The sequence below is a fragment of the Oncorhynchus keta genome, chromosome 25, assembly GCF_023373465.1.
Source record: "Oncorhynchus keta strain PuntledgeMale-10-30-2019 chromosome 25, Oket_V2, whole genome shotgun sequence".
Lineage (NCBI taxonomy): Eukaryota > Metazoa > Chordata > Actinopteri > Salmoniformes > Salmonidae > Oncorhynchus > Oncorhynchus keta.
In genome coordinates, this window is record NC_068445.1 from 8494120 (window position 1) to 8511548 (window position 17429).

Below are 17429 nucleotides of genomic sequence, written 5' to 3' on the forward strand. Positions count from 1 at the left end.
CCTGGCCTTTACGCATCTTGATTGTGTCACTGAATACGGTCAGGTTTCCATTGACAAAGGCCAGCCAAAGTTCAGTCAGTGGATCTTCGAACATTGTTCGCAGGACAACAGGGCATTTGTATTCAGAAATAAAAAAGGATTTCAATGGCACATACATTTTCAGCACTCTTTCTAGAGCAGGGAGCATGGACAGCCAGCGAACATTGCTGTGTCCTAAAATGTCATGGTACTCCTGGCCAAAAAAACTCACAAAAGTCCTTCAGTCTTTCTACTCTTAATGGTGAAAATATGAACATATCCAAATAATGGTGCTACGATGCTCTGAAAAACGTAATTTTAATTCACTTTGTTTTACCTACATCATTTTTACCACAAGGACAAGTTAAGCTAAATAACTGCCTTAGTGGAGCACGTAATAACACCTTTTATTGGGATCGATTTCCCTGTTTGTGGGTGTTTGAAGGATCTACATTTATAAGTGCCATTGCATTGAGCACAGCCATTACATTTGTAATTTCCATTCAGTAGGGGCACAAATAGACGTTGTTCAGGAATATCTTGGTGGTAAATCAGAGTTTACCAATTGGTCTCTGAGATTTCTGCCCCGCGAGAATACGACCAAGGGAGGTCCGAAAACACATTACCGAGACTATCATCGGATTTTAGGATGTGCCAATGTTTGAACAATTCCCTTAATTTGTTCAGAGCACTTTGAATAGCGGGTAGTTAGAACGCAAGAATGCGTCTTTTTGCGAGACTGACCTTGAAAAAGGTAATGTCTCGTTTTGTTTTGAATTTTCTCAATGGCAATATTAATCTGACCATTCTTGTAGCCCCTCCTTGAACTTTCTTTGCATCTCAGCCAGAGGGCATACTAACACAGGCCCTCCAGAGGCTTTATGCTTTTTCGTCTGCTGATGTTCTACCACTGCCGTTCTTCTCCGGCTGCCAATTGAAAGAGAGGAATTACAAAGGGTGCAGTGAACCATTCGATTTATAAATGGAAATTCTCTCTGTTTTTCATAAGAAAGAGTGCATTTCCGTTTCTTGGAAAGAGTCATTGTATCTCCTCTGTCTGCTCTTCACTCTCATTGTGTCACTCTTCTTACTCAACTTTTTATTCTCTTTTCTTCACTCGTCTTCCTTCCTTTCCTTCTTAAACTTTCCACCTCATCTCTTCTACACTCTCCTTGCTTCACTCTTTTTACTCCATTAATTTTTCCTTCTCCAATCTGTATTAATAAATAGCATACTATTAGATAAAATACTTTGGTTAACAGATTCCCATTGCTTGCCTCATTTTTGTATTTAGTCTGAAAAACATTGTTTGGAATGATAAATTGGCAGGCTCTGTAATCATACATTTCTTCCTGTCTCCTTCACTCTTCTTCGTATCCAGTCTTCCTCTCCACGGCTACTGTTATCATGAACATTTCTAAATATATTTTCACTACTTATGATAATGCCAAACCATTAATTGCAATCTACAAAAATATTATCATAATTAATAGTGCATTCATTTAATATAATCATATTTTCAAAATAGCCCGTCCACTGCATGTTTACATGTGAACGTTTTTTAACCTAGCTACCATAACAGTAGCTAGCTAACCAACTTAGTCTACATAGCTAACGTTAGCTAGCATAACCTTATAGAGCAGATCATCTATCTAGATAATAAATTGTGACATAACATCACTAGCTAGTATCTCAAATGATTGTAACGTACCTGGCTTGAAAAGACGTTTGTGGTGATGTTGTGGATTCACTTGACACTTGCTTCTGGCCTTATTTTCCACAGCAGTTTTCTCTAAAACTATCGCGAGCAAGTAGTTAGTAGAAGAAGAGTGAATGAAGTTGCTATAGCGAGCACCCCCCTCTGTTGGCCTAAACAAGCACAACGCGATTGAGACGTCAACCGGTAGGCTCTGCTGCCCGGTCTTTCTTGCCAAGTAAAATATTTCACTTTGCGGTCTGTTAAAAACGGGGACATTTCCGGGGACAGGCAACCAAAAACGGGGACTTCTGGTCACCCTACAGTTAGATAGGACGCTGTTGTTTAGAAGAGCTAACGAGAGAGCTTTTTTTCTTTTCTATGCCTGGCGAAATCGTGCCTCGTTGTTAAATGTCACTAGACAACCGTTTTAACAAATGCAGCTACTACTGTAGTGTATAGCTAGCAAGCAAGGGATAAGAACGTTTCCAGACTATATGGCAATGGAAAAACAGACTGGACGACTGGGTCGCGTCTCTGTCAACCGACAGAACGAACGACCAGCCGGCTTGGGAAGCAACCCTAGATTTGTGTCGGGGCTATATATTGTGGAAGGATGACATTGTATGAATAAAATAACCAAAATGTAGCTTTTGATGACAATACGTCAATCATATTTGAATATGTTGCTAACCCATATTATAAAAGGGATAATTCCCGAGAAGCCATCATGGCAAACGTGCCAATATATCCTCAACACCGGCTTCTGGGGCATTCACACTTAATGAACGAACTAGATAAGTTGCCTAGCCAAGTTGTACTATTTTACTAGCTAGCTAGTGGACATGCCTGAAACATTTGACATGATGTTAAAGGTTCACTACATGACCAAGAGGATGAGGACACCTTCAAATTAGGGGATTCTGCTATTTCAGCTGCACCTGTTGCTGACAGGTGTATAAAATCTTGCACACTGCTGTGCAATCTCCATAGACAGACATTGGCAGTAGAATGGTCGTACTGAAGAGCTAAGTGACTTTGAACATGGCATCCTATTGAACGTGGCACCGTCAGAGGATGCCACCTTTGCAACAAGTCAGTCAAATTTCTGCTCTGCTAGAGCTGCCTCAGTCAAAGTGCTGAGGTAAGTGCTGTTAATGTGAAGTGGAAAGGTCTAGGTGAAACAACGGCTAAGCTGCGAAGTGATAGCCACACAAGCTCACAGAACGGGACGGAAAATAATTTCACATCCCTATGTACTTCACCATTTTGGCTCATGGTGTTACTGACTTTGTCTGAAGGACAAGTGGCTGAAAAAATTAATGTCAAGCCCTGTAATGTCACTTGAATGTCTCTTCTGATCAGCCAACTTCACAGACTCTGTGGTGGAGCTCCTGCCTGGCGACATCAGCACAGGAATCTACTATGGCTGGGCGTGCGTGGACAACGGAGACATCCACAAGATGGTGATGAGCATCGGCTGTAACCCTTACTACAACAACGCCAAGAAATCCATGGCAAGTCCAGCTCGCCCACCCATATAGGTTATAAAGGTATATAGGCCAATATAGTTGTGGCAAAATATATTGGCACCCCTGCACTTCTCAAATAATTCCCTATTTCTTCCAAAATAAGTTTTAAAAATTAATAATAAAAAAAAATTTGGTCTCCACACCTTTTTGGACTCTCAAAATTGCAAAACAAATTGTATTTTTTTTTAACTTAAGTTTAGAATATATATATTTGTATTTACAGTACCAGTCATGTTTGGACACAGGTACTCATGCAAGGGGTTTTCTTTTACTATTTTCTACATTGTAGAGTAATAGTGAAGACACAAACTATGAAATAACACATTGAATCATGTAGTAAGCAAACAAGTTTTAAGCAAATCAAAATATATTTGAGATTCTTCAAAGTAGCCACCCTTTACCTTGATGACAGCTTTGCAATCTCTTGGCATTCTCTCTACCAACTTCACGAGAAAAGCTTTTCCAACGGTCTTGAAGGAGTGCCCACATGCTGAGCACTTGTTAGCTGCTTTTCCTTCCCTCTGCGGTCCAACTCATTCCTAACCATCTCATTTGGGTTGAGGTTGGGTGATTGTGGAGGCAAGGTCATCTGATGCAGTACTTTACCGCTCTCCACCTTGGTCAAAAAGCCCTTACACAGCCTGGAGGTGTGTTTTGGGTCATTGTCCTATTGAAAAACAAATGATAGTCCCACTAAGCACAAACCAGATGGGATGGCGTATGGCTGCAGAATGCTGTGGTAGCCACGTAGGTTTATTGTGCCTTGAATTCCAAGTAAATCAGTATCACCATCAAAGCACCATCACATCCCCTCTTCCAGATAGCGACTCTAGCAATTCTTGAGTTTCCTCTGCGTCCTGTATGAAGATGCGACACTACTAGCTAATATTGGCTTCCAACTAGTTCACCCAAGCCAGATGACTTGCTAGTATAAGGTTAACTCTGTAAGCGGCAGAGATGTGTATTGTGCGTACCGTGTGTCGAAGTAGTTTGGGGTGAGCTCTAAGTCTATTGGTTGACTTAGTGCCATACTGATAGGATTATGTTTAATGTGTATTTGCTGTGTTCATTTTGTTGTAGTGTGTCTGATAATGGGTTAGGTTATTCTAAAGGTATTTGAATTGGAAATGAGTACACACCTAGGGTTATTTCATTTTCAACCCAAGACCACCCCTTTTAGACCACAACCAGATTTGACCCTGATTATGACAAGGATGTGTTACTTTGGAGGCTCTGCCGAGATCCCTTTATCATTACCCTGTACTTGTAAATTCAGCAAAAAAAAGAAATGTCCCTTTTTCAGAACCCTGTCTTTCAAAGATAATTTATTAAAATTCCAAAACTTCACAGATCTTCATTATAAAGGGTTTAAACACTGTTTCCCAAGCTTGTTCAATGAACAATTAATGAACCAGACACTAACCACTTACAGACAGGCGGCAGGCAATTAACGTCACTTATGAAAACGTAGGACACTAAAGAGGCCTTTCTACTGACTGGAAAAACACCAACAGAAAGATGAGCAGGGTCCCTGCTCATCTGTGTGAACATGACTTAGGCATGCTGTATGGAGGCATGAGGATTGCTGATGTGGCCAGGGCAGTACATTGCAATGTCCATACTATGAGACGCCTAAGACAGCGCTACAGGGAGACAGGACAGACAGCTGATCATACTCGCAGTGGCAGACCACGTGTAACAACACCTGCACAGGATCGTACATCCGAACATCACACCTGCGAGACAGGTACAGGATGGCAACAAGAACTGCCCGAGTTACACCAGGAACGCACAATCCTTCCATCAGTGATCAGACTGTCCACAATAGGCTGAGAGAGGCTGGACTGGGGGCTTGTAGGTCTGTTGTAAAGGCAGGTCCTCACCAGACATCACCGGCAACAACGTTGCCTATGGGCACAAACCCACCATCGCTGGACCAGACAGGACTGGCAAAATGGGCTCTTCACTGACGAGTCGCGTTTTTGTCTCACCAGGGGTGATTGTCGGATTCGCACTTCGTCAAAGGAATGAGCCTTACACCGAGGCCTGTACTCTGGAGCGGGATCGATTTTGTAGGTAGACGGTCTGTCAAGGTCTGGGGCAGTGTGTCACAGCATCATCGGACTGAGCTCATTGCAGGCAATCTCAACGCTGTGTGTTACAGGGAAGACCTCCCTCATGTGGTACCCTTCCTGCAGGCTCATCCTGACATGACCCTCCAGCTTGACAATGCCACCAGCCATACTGCTCGTTCTGTGCGTGATTTCCTGCAAGGACATTGCAAGGCAGGAATGTCAGTGTTCTGCCATGGCCAGCGAAGAGCCCGGATCTCAATCCCATTGAGCACGTCTGGGACCTGTTGGACCCCCCCCCCCACATACAGCAATGGCCAGTGAGCAGCGGATGAAAGTTCCCATCACTGTTGGCAGTGATGTGTAGGCAGATATTTTTCAGTGGAGTGGCTGAGACTTGGGATCCTCCAGAGAGCACTATATGCATTTCCCACGACAATTTTCTCCAATCCTATGGGGAAAATATCTAAATACTTCTGTTCTCTCCAGCCACCGACTCTCACCCCAGTTCCTCTGAGAAGGTGGAACTCAAGGATGGTCTAGTCTACTAAGTGACACACACCCCAGTCAGAGGTCCACCAACTGGTGCTCCCTCGGAAGTAACACTCCCAGGTCCTGCACCAGCACCATGATGAGATGGTCGCATGGGTGTAGACAGAACCAATAGGCTGATAAAGGACAGGTTCTATGCATGTCCCATAATGTAGAGCCCTGTGTCTGAAACTGTGGGAGAACAGTTGCTGAAATGGGTCGATCTCTAGCAACGTTCCATGGGATCTGATCTGAATAGACTTCCGTTCCCTAGCCCCTGACCAACAAGGTATAGGTAACCTGTTAGAGGTGACACTGTCCACGTCACCCAGTACGGTCAGGTTTTCTCAACAAAAGATAAGTGACTACAGTGGCACGGGTACTGCGAGAACTCTTCATAGACCACTGGTTTTCTGTCCAGGGTGCATTTTGACCAAGGAAGAGACTTTTGAAAGTAAACTCAGAGTTGTTGGGAATCAAGACGTCTCGAACCACACCCTATCACCCCTAAGAAGACCCTCAACCTGGGAGGTTCAACCGAACTCCTGAATGTGTTGGACTCTTGAGCGAGATAGACGGTTGGAGTCAGCATATCAAGTCTTTGGTGCACACCCACAATTGTACAGGAAATGAAGTAAAGCTGCTCATTGACCTCTGCTTCGGTGTCTGCCACCAAGAGAAACCTAGCTGTGGGGTAGGAATTAGTTTTATTCCCGGTATATAGCTATTTTCTGTAATGCAAATGTATTTTGTGTGTAGCATATTAATTGTATAAATTTGAGACGAGAGTGACTCTAGATAACGGCAATTCTAGTTCTCTAGGTCCTGTCTGAAGATTCAACACTACTAGCTAGCTAACCTTATACTAGCAAGTCACCTCCGTAAGCAGCAGGTACATTGTGTCAAAGTAGTTTCGCGGGGCGACCTTGGATAACGACCCAGAATACAGTGCATTCGGGAAGTATTTAGCCCCCTAGATTTTTTCCACATTTTGTTACGTTACAGCCTTATTAGATGTGTAGATTTAAATAAAATTCCTCATCTACACACAATACCCCATAATGACAGAGAAAAAACAGGTTTTTAGAAACTTTTGCACATTTAAAAATAAATATATATATATATATCTTACTCAGACCCTTTGCTATGAGACTTGAAATTGAGCTCCGGTGCATCCTGTTTCCATTGATCATCCTTGATGTTTCGACAACTTTGTTAGAGTCCACCTGTGGTAAATTCAATTGATTTGACATGATTTGGAAAGGCAAACCTGTCTATATAATGGTCCCACAGTTCAGTGCATATCAGAATAAACCAAGCAATGAAGTCAAAGGAAATTTCTGTAGCGCTCTGAGACAGGATTGTGTCGAGGCACAGATCTGGAGATGGGAACCAAAAAATGTCTGCAGCGTTGATGATCACTCTGACAGTGCTCCAGAGTTCCTCTGTGGAGATTGGAGGACAACCATCTCTGCAACACTCCACCATTCAGGCCTTTATGGTAGAGTAGCCAGACGGAAGCAAGTCCTCAGTAAAAGGCACAGGACAGCTCGGTTGGAGTTTGCCAAAAGGCACTGTCCTTGCGTGGCCCAGCCAGAGCCTTGACTTGAACCCGATCGAACATCTCTGGAGAGACCTGATTCACTGTGCGACAACGCTACCCATCCAACCTGAAAGCTTGAGAGGATCTGCAGAGAAGAATGGGAGAAACTCCGCAAATACAGATGTGCCAAGCTTGTCATACCCAAGAAGACTTGATGCTGTACTTGCTGGCGATGGAAATACTTATGTAAATGTGATATTATTGTATTTTTAAATCAATTGTCATTATGGGGTATAATATTTACTACATTTTAAAATAAGACTAACATAACAAAATGTGGAAAAAGTCAAGGGGTTTGAATACTTTCCGAAGTCACTGTATAAGGAAATTCTAGGGTTTCCTCTGAGTCTCTTGTGAAGAAACGTCATCTGGCAAAGCTTGCTTTCCGTTGCCCACCACTGCCCAAAATACCGACCGCTCTAGCATTGGAACTCTCTCTCCAAAAGCACACGCACTCAAGGCAAACGCAAGGATTGTGCTTGTTCATCTAGTTCCGTTGAGGTAAGAAGCATAGACCCTGCAATGTAGTAAGACTTAACTACCAGAGGTCTGAACTGTTTAAAAAAAAAAGGGGTACCCTGTTATAAAGGTTGCGACTGATTTTGTTATTGACTGTGTGTGGTGAATGACATCGGTTTGTAATTCTCTTTGATTGTCTTGGTGCCATACTGATTTTATATTTAACTGCTATTGAATGTCTATTTATTGAGGTGTTGCTTGTCTATAGAATTGAGAAATTCTCAAATGAGAAATGTTGCTATGTGTATTTTGTTGTAGTGTGTCTAACAGATCATGTTATACTAACAGTATTTGAATACAGCTGCACCATTGAGAGCATCCTGACTGGTTGCATCACTGCCTGGTATGGCAACTGCTCGGCCTCCGACCGCAAGGCACTACAGAGGGTAGTGCGTACAGCCCAGTACATCACTGGGGCCAATCTTCCTGCCATGCAGGACCTCTATACAAGGCGGTGTCAGAGGAAGGCCCTAAAACTTGTCAAAGACTCCAGCCACCCTAGTCATAGACTGTTCTCTCTGCTACTGCACGGCAAGCAGTACCGGATTGCCAAGTCTAGGTCCAAGAGGCTTCTATCCCCAAGCCGTAAGACTCTTGACCATCTAATCAAATGGCTACCCAGACTATTTGCATTGCCCCCCTCCCCTCTTTTACACTACTGCTACTCTGTTTATGATCTATGCATAGTCACTTTAATAACTCTACCTACATGTACATATTACCTCAACTAACCGGTGTCCCCACACATTGACTCTGTACCGGTACCCCCCTGTCTATAGTCTCGCTATTGTTATTTTACTGCTGTTCTTTCATTACTTACTACTTCTATTTCTTTTTTTAAAAAACTACATTGTTGGTTTAAGGGCTTGTAAGTGAGCATTTCATCTATTGTAGTCGGTGCATGTGACGAATACACTTTGATTTGAAATTTGGGTTATTTCATTTTAGACCCTCGACCACTATCAACCAGACTTCACCCTGGTTCGGATAAGGTGTTACCTATGTTTGTCTTTTGGTTGACTGTTGACATTTTATTGATTGACGTGTATTACAGGAGACTCATGTGATCCACACGTTTAAAGAAGATTTCTATGGCCAGATCCTCAGTGTAGTCCTGGTGGGATACATCCGTCCAGAGAGGAGCTATGACTCACTTGGTAAGAGTGAGTACTGGTGTATACACACACACACACACGCTCCTCCATCCTTGTACACACACAACCATCCTCAGACTTAAGGCCACACATTCTCACCCCTTCTCTGTGTTTGCAGATGCCCTTATAGCAGCGATCAACCATGACATTGAGGAGGCCAAAAGAAAGCTGGACCTCCATGAACACCTCAAACTCAAAAAGGACAACTTCTTCATTGCCTCTGCCAGCTCGTCCATGACGTCGTCCAACAAGATCACGAAGGGCCACTGACCTCTAATCACGCAACAACTCTCGCATTGCTCATCACTTGGTAAAGTCGCTGTCGCAAGTATCCATCCAAATGTAATTTTTCACTAGGCCTAGCCGGCAGAGGCCTTGCTTGTATTTTAGTGTGGAGCAAACATGAACCACTGACGTTAAGGAGTGCCAAGATTACTTAATCAAAAAGAGCCAAGTGATTTTTACAAACACTGCTTTGGGTGTTCTCCATTGCAGTTTGAATGACTGGGTGGCTCTCCTGTCTGTTATGCTCTTTCTTTCTCTCATATATAATATATATAAAATATACTGCCAATATGTTACTTTTTGGTGCCAAATGACATGATCCTGGTAATGTGCAACTCCAGGAATTGAATGTCTGTTGAGAGGAGCCCTGTACCACCAAATCCACTGCTGAAGGTGGCAGGTTGCCTCGTGGTTAGAGCGTCGGTCAAGTAACTGAAAGGTTGCTGGTTCAAATAACTGAGCACATGAGGTGAAAAATCTGTCAGTGCCCTTAAGCAAGGCACTTAACCCCCACTTGCTCTAGGGACGCAGTACTAATATGGCTGTCCCTGGTCAACACTGTTCCCTGCACCTATCCAGCATATGTGACAAAATGTCCTTTTGAAATGAATGGTAATTTTGTATTGTTTAGAATTGGGGTTCAGTCTCATGGCTTTGCACTTACTTTTTCCTCCTTTTCATTTTCGGGTGTATTCAAAATGTCTGCCTTGAAGCAGAGAAGTCCTCTATCTTGCATTTGGCTAAATAGTTGCATTATACACAGCACTGAATTCATCCGCATTATTTTATTTGAGAAACTGATGTTCTTATTTGACCAACACAAACTGCATGGTTGGCTAAACATTTACATTTAAGTCATTTAGCAGACGCTCTTATCCAGAGCGACTTACAAATTGGTGCATTCACCTTATGACATCCAGTGGAACAGCCACTTTACAATAGTGCATCTAAATCTTTTAACCAGGGGGGGTGGGTGAGAAGGATTACTTTATCCTATCCTAGGTATTCCTTAAAGAGGTGGGGTTTCAGGTGTCTCCGGAAGGTGGTGATTGACTCCGCTGTCCTGGCGTCGTGAGGGAGTTTGTTCCACCATTGGGGGCCAGAGCAGCGAACAGTTTTGACTGGGCTGAGCGGGAACTGTACTTCCTCAGTGGTAGGGAGGCGAGCAGGCCAGAGGTGGATGAACGCAGTGCCCTTGTTTGGGTGTAGGGCCTGATCAGAGCCTGGAGGTACTGAGGTGCCGTTCCCCTCACAGCTCCGTAGGCAAGCACCATGGTCTTGTAGCGGATGCGAGCTTCAACTGGAAGCCAGTGGAGAGAGCGGAGGAGCGGGGTGACGTGAGAGACATGAAAAAAAAAAAAAAAAAAAAGACATGCTTGAATGCAGCTTCCAGTTCTCTGATTTCCTTAATTTGTATAGTTCCTCATTGGTCAAATCCAGCATTCTCCCACCCCAGCAATGAGGGCCATTTTTATTTAACACTAAAGATTTGTCTGACATTTTTTAAATGGGTCCACATAACTGTATGTTGAAAGTTTCCAGAATTGAGTTTTTACTGACTTAACCTTGTTTGGACCCTCATTCCACTGAGATAAGAGAAGAATGAAGCCTTGTTCACACTGCAGGCCTTAGTGCTCAAATCCGTTTTGGAGTACGAACTGTCCAAACAGCAAGTTACAAGTGACCAAATCAGATTTGTGTGTTCAGACCGCAGTCATTTGCTGACATGGCTACGCAAGTTGTTACTATGACAACGGGTGCGTGAGCAGTGGTGTAGGCTGATTTTGTTGGTGGTGCTCATGCTTCCTGTCACTCAGAAGTTGTGTTCAAAATCAGTGCATGAGCACTTTTTTAAAAGCTCAAAGGATAAGATGACCCAACTTTTAAAACGAGTCCTTTTTGGCTAGCCCCAGCAGTCAACTAGCTAGCTAGGTAGCTCTTTAGCGTTCTAGCACATTTTACTAATTTGTTTGTAAACCATTAAGCTAGTTAGCTACATGTTCTTGTCAAAGTTGGCAAGCAACAAGACATACCAAATAAGTGTTAAAAATAATAATAAAAGCGGGCAAGTACATCAGATTTGACCATTCAGACAAGTCGCATGGCCCGGAATCAGATTTGTAGTTGATTTCAAACCAACCAGCTAATGTGATTTGAGATTTTAATGTACGAGAGACTGTTCCTCTGCCATACTCTTGGCAGAGGAAACAATATGGCTGGTGTTAATATATTCATGTTTACGTAGACTAAATCTGTGAATACGGTTCTATATTCCCTCCCCCATGTTCCTCTTCAGATTTTGAGCTTTGTTCCTTTAAAAAATATGTCATGGCCTTTTTATTATTGCAGGATACCTTAAATTCCCCTCCACCCATACCCAGAAAATGTACTGGGATAAGCAATTGATATGCATACGTAAATGGTATTCAACAATGACGTATTTAAAGCTATGCAATGTGGGATGGGGATCGGTCTCTACCATTTTTAAAAGGCCAGAGGGAAAGTTCTTGGTTAATTTATGGTTACTGTTTGGTTAGTGTACTGACTCGGCACCAGTTGTCAAGTGATTTCTGTGTTCCCCAGACCTATATGCCTGAGTGGTTAGCAGTACTATACCTTAGTACCACAAAAGGACATAGACCAACATATACATACGGTTTCTCAAACTTATACACAGCAGAATCTGTGTTAATGTAAACCCAGCGTGCTCAATGTCTGTCTTATCTGACTTCCCCTGTCATTAGCCTGTGCAGGGTTTCCCAAACTTGGTCCTGGGCCCCCCCTGGTACACTTATCATGCAATGCTAGTTATCTCCTCAGTAGTGTAGTCATGGGTGTCTCCTGGGAGGGGTAAGAAATGTGCTGAAGCCCACTCGAGAGCCAAGCAGCCCCAAGAAATATTGTATTATTACAGGCAGCACTACACAATGACCGTGAAAAAATGTTGGTGCCACCACTGACTAGTTAAACCTACAATATACAGTAAGAGAACATGACTCAACAAGGGCCATTCTAATGTTTCTCTGTTTCCCCCAGCTCCAGTGTTCTGTTTTTTTTAATGGTATTACTCTGAAGGCCAGGGTTGTGTTCATCAGGTCAGTAGCTGGTTTATTAATGTTTTTCATCTGGTCAGACCCCTATTGAAATGTTTCCCTGTGATTTCAAGTTTTGTAAGGACTACAGCTGTCTGGGTGTGTTTGTCCTCTGTACCTAACTGTCAGATGTTCTATAAATCAGTGCAGCTAGAAGTGCTCATTAAACTGTCAAAACAACATGGCTTATTTGATCAAGTACTAGGCACTAGTGTTGGATTAGGCAACTGTACTCCGAGGCATCTGTTCGTAATACTAGTAGGCTTGCTCTCCAGTTTGGCACCAAACCACAACCCTGAGCCAACATGTTTCCTTTGTTTAATATGAGATCATCTAGCTCAGTCGAGACCGTGCTCAGAAGAATCAGACCAATGCCATTAACCAGGGTCATCTGCTTCTTCTCCCACTCTTCTTTCACTTGTATTCTGCCTTTATAAAGAAACAAAGTGTAGGATGGCAGAATGGCCTGTTCCCAGAATGTGCTTGAGCTGGATAAGCCACGTCTTTGTAAATAATTGATATGCTTTCCAAGAGTTTACCCAACCTCCAATACAATGTTATTTTCTAGTCCTTTCAGCTGTGATTGCATACGTTTGACTGTTGTAAGAAATCATGGAATTCTGTAGTTATTGAAGCATCATGTCATAGCTTTGGATTTTTGTTTAGTCTTTTCCCAGTTAACCATGGGTCTTTGTTCAGGGACCAGTCGTATGTGTTGGGCTCGTTCAAAATCCTTCTGTCCTGCTGCTGTATGGTCCTGCCTGACGTTGTATTCTTATTAAACATGTTCGAAGATGCATCTCTCCTAGGCTGCAGTGTAACTGTCAAAGATGATTCAACAATAATGTATTTACTGGTAGTACTCCTTTGCACAGGTGACGCTTTCAGTGGTGTAAAGTACTCAAGTAAATTAAGTAAAGTACTACTTGACACCCAAAAGTACTAGTTACATTTTAAATGCTTTAGCAGGACAGAAAAATAAGTCAAATTCACACACTTATCAAGAGAACATCCCTGATCATCCCTACTGCCTCTCATCTGGTGAACTCACTAAACATAAATGCTTTCTTTGTAAATGATGTGTTGGAGTTGCCCCTAGCTGTCAAAAAAAGTAATACAAAAGGAAAATGTGCCATCTGGTTTGCTGAATATAAGGAATTTTATGTATAGCATTTACTTTAACTTTGTACTTTTACTCATGAAAATGTATGACTTTTTCCACCACTGTACTTAAGTACATTTAACATCGGATACTTTGACTTTTACTCAAGTAGTATTTTACTGGGTTACTTTCACTTTTACTTGAGTCGTTTTATATTAAGGTATCTTTACTTTTACTCAGGTATGAAATTTGAGGACTTTTTTCCACCTCTGGACACTTTGCTTGGGGTGTCCATCCATTCATCTAAAAGTCACTTTCATTGTTCATCTCCTTCATCTCGGCAGTTACTGGGTGCATCACAATTCTGCCACGTGGCTTCCTCTAACAGTCTCCTCTTCATCGTCTGCACTGATCTGAAAACACTACGTGAAGGCAATATGGTGGTGAAGATATTCACTGTGAATTCTCTAAATTGCTCCATCACATCAGTGAATGTGAAGGCAGGGGAATGAGGAGAGGAAGCCATCCTACACTGTTGAGATGCACCCAAGAGCTCACATTTTGAAGCACTCCCTTTTCATGCCAGCAGGCGGCAGCATAGCATCACACAAAACCAGGCAGTCGCCTCTCCTACACCTATCTGCCCACTGTGGGGGAAGAATATGATCTGTGGGGGAAGAATGATCTATTTGAACATACCAATGCAGCCTAACCCAATCCAAACTATCCTCTCCACATACAAAGTTCACCAAATTCAAACTAATCACAACCAGCTCAGCCCACAGATGTCACTGGGTGAGTTCATCTGTCTCAACTGTCGCAATTAAAAAGTGTGAATAGGTGTTGCTTACAAGAGGGTGTACATTCATATTTGCTAGCCCTAACCCAGACTTTTAATTATAACCTTGAGCATGACTTACAGTAACCAGGCCTGTAAATAACAGTAAGCCGCTAACCAAAACGCTCCGGACTAATTCCCCTCCCAACCATCAGAGAGTTGCCTGGGATACGCCTTACCCTATTCCTGTCATCCCGACAGCTCTCGGCAGCCAAAACATCCCGGGAGGAACAACAGGAGCAACAAAAGCTCATTCTTCAGCCGTGCCCAATAGGGCATTCCTGGGAGACGGGGCTGCTTTCCCCCAACGCAGCACTACACAGCTAAGCGGCTAGCCCTCCCAGCACCCAAAAGCCAACACGGCATTAGACGACACTGCAGGAGGGAGAACAAGCCTCTACCTGGGAGAGCAATTATTCAGATACCACAGGCACACAAAGAATTTGAAAACAAATCCAATTTTGATAAACTCCCATATCAGGTGAAATATTTTTTTTATTTTACTAGGCAAGTCAGTTAAGAATAAGTTCTTATTTTCAATGACAGCCTAGGAACTGCCTGTTCAGAACAACAGATTTGTACCTTGTCAGCTCAGGGGTTTGAACTTGCAACCTTCCAGTTACTAGTCCAACGCCCTAACCACTAGGCTACCCTGCTGCAGTGTTCCAACACAGCAGCAAGATTTGTGACCTGTTGCCACAAGAAAAGGTCAACCAGTGAAGGAGATTGGGCACGGCTGTAAATAGAACCCATATTTTGTACTTCAACTATTCGCACATTGTTAAAACACGGCATATAACACAACAAATCTCCATTCTTTTGTGTAATGTTTACTGTTCATTTCTGAAAACGCCTCACATCAATATTAATGGAGCATGGCAAGAGGAAAACGTCTTCTACAGCTTTTCAAAACACATACACACAAACTGAGGCATAGACGTTACACACACAAATCCAGTCAAATTCACACGCACAAACTGTATAAGCAAAGTCTTTGTTGGGTTACTCAACCCTCCTGGGGAACAAGGGAGATGAAGTTTACAAGAGACCCGTCATTATGTGGTTCAGGTGCTATCACTCGCTACAGAGCGAGCTGGGGATCAGAACACAACTACAGTACTGTGTGCGCTATGCCCTACGAGGTATATGGAGAGTTTATGAAGACATCAAGACAACTGGAGAGAGAGAGAGAAATAGAGAGCGAGACAGATCACATTCAATAGAAATATCTTGTTCATCAAATTACAGGCTCTTTCACTCCCCCTCATCTTACTCATATTTATATTTAATTTAACCTTTATTTAACTAGGCGAGTCAGTTAAGAACAAATTCTTATTTACAATGGACGGCCTATTCCGGCCAAATCCGGACGATGCTGGGCCAATTGTGCACCGCCCTGTGGGACTCCCAATCACTGCCGGATGTGATACAGCCTTCTTAGCATCCTTACAGTTTGGAGAAGTTTCAGTTTAGATACGCATGTAATCAAAAACCTGCATGTGGCAGAGAGGGAGGGGGGCTATAGACACGGGGGTCTGCTATCTCTATGAAAGGGGTCCACACGCACTTGGGTTTTTATCAACACACTGATTGCTCACTTAATCTCTGACATTTCAGCCGGTGGTATCAAGTCGCCGGAACAATAATCTCTAAGTCTTCATCTGTGGCTTGTCTTTTATTTCAGAGGTTTATAATTACCAAAAGTGGGGAGAAGGTGAAGAAAGACATTCCCCCCACGATGAAGAACATCTTGCATGTGCCTTTCTTAATTATGAATGAATAACACAGAATAATGGCTTTCTAGTATGGTGACGGGCTTTACCCGAAATGGCCGAAGACGCAGGCCTGGTATTCAGCTAGGGTGCAGGAAACGGAAATGGATCCCACAGGAAGGTTTAGGGGGTCTGAAGGGGGGTTGAGGCAGTCTATTGTGGTCTATAGTAGTCTGAAGCGGGGGCCTAAAGTAGATTTCCGTAGACTCGCAAAGATGTACTTACCTGTAGGATATTTACATCAAAAACATATGGATCTATCAACACTGGCACCACCGGAGCCACTCAAATGTACAATACATTGCTTTATACTAAGTAGTATGCTGGCGTAGATATTGGAGTCATACATACATACTCATTGAACTATCAGGCGCACAGTAATATACTAAGGCTATCTATGACCAACGCTGAGACTGAGGTGAGATAGGGGTGGCTTTACAGCAGAGCAGAGTGGGAAGGGTGTTAAGTGCAAGTGATGGGGCGTGAGCTGTGGCAGGTTTCAGGGCCCATGCAGGGGATCAGTTTGGACATGTCTGCCACATATGATCAGAATGAGCCGCTTTCCTTGCAGATTTCTCTACCTCTTTCTGCTTTCTCCCTATCTCTCTCCCTATCTCTCTGTGCTCTATCTCTCTATCTCTCTGTGCTCTCTCTCTATCTCCCTATCTCTCTGTGCTATCTCTCTCTCTCTCCCTATCTCTCTGTGCTCTCTCTCTCTCTCCCTATCTCTCTGTGCTCTCTATCTCTCTGTGCTCTCTCTCCCTCTCTCTGTGTGTTCTCTCCTTCACGTTCTACCCCTCTGTTCTTTCTGTCTGTTCTCTCTCACTCTCTCCCTCTCTCTGTGTGTTCTCTCCTTCATGTTCTACCCCTCTGTTCTTGCTGTCTCTCTGTGCTCTCTCGCTCTCTCTCTCTCTCCCTCTCTCTGTGTGTTCTCTCCTTCATGTTCTACCCCTATGTTATTTCTGTCTCTCTGTTCTCTCTCTCTCTCTCTCTCTCTCATTGACTTGTTATAGCGGTTTCTCTGTGGTTTTCAATATGTCTACCCTCCAAACATTCTCTCTGTCTCAGTCTCACAGAGAGTCAATCTCTCCTGGGAGTAATAAGGCCAACAGACAAATATAAACAGAGTAGAAGATAAGAGTGGAGTACAACAGTGGAGTAAAGTTGCTGTGACGTAATCCCCCAAAAATGTAAATACCGAGTCGTAGAACAGAT

The 17429-nt window shown here is 43.2% G+C and overlaps 1 protein-coding gene across 3 annotated transcripts in view; it reads left to right on the forward strand.

Moving 5' to 3' along the window:
* Window positions 1–17429, forward strand: part of LOC118358091 (riboflavin kinase-like) — a 31983-nt gene that overhangs the window by 2787 nt on the left and 11767 nt on the right. For 2 of the 3 annotated variants that reach the window (XR_004820420.2, XM_035735540.2), the window contains exons 2-4: window positions 3080–3231; window positions 9026–9128; window positions 9244–9435. Coding sequence is in view for 2 of the 3 variants with exons in the window: in XM_035735540.2 (XP_035591433.1) it covers window positions 3080–3231; window positions 9026–9128; window positions 9244–9395 (407 nt within the window). In the remaining variant the exon portion in view is untranslated. Of the gene's footprint in view, window positions 1–3079; window positions 3232–9025; window positions 9129–9243; window positions 10478–17429 lie in introns of those variants that run through there. The other variant, XM_035735539.2, reaches the window with a different exon arrangement.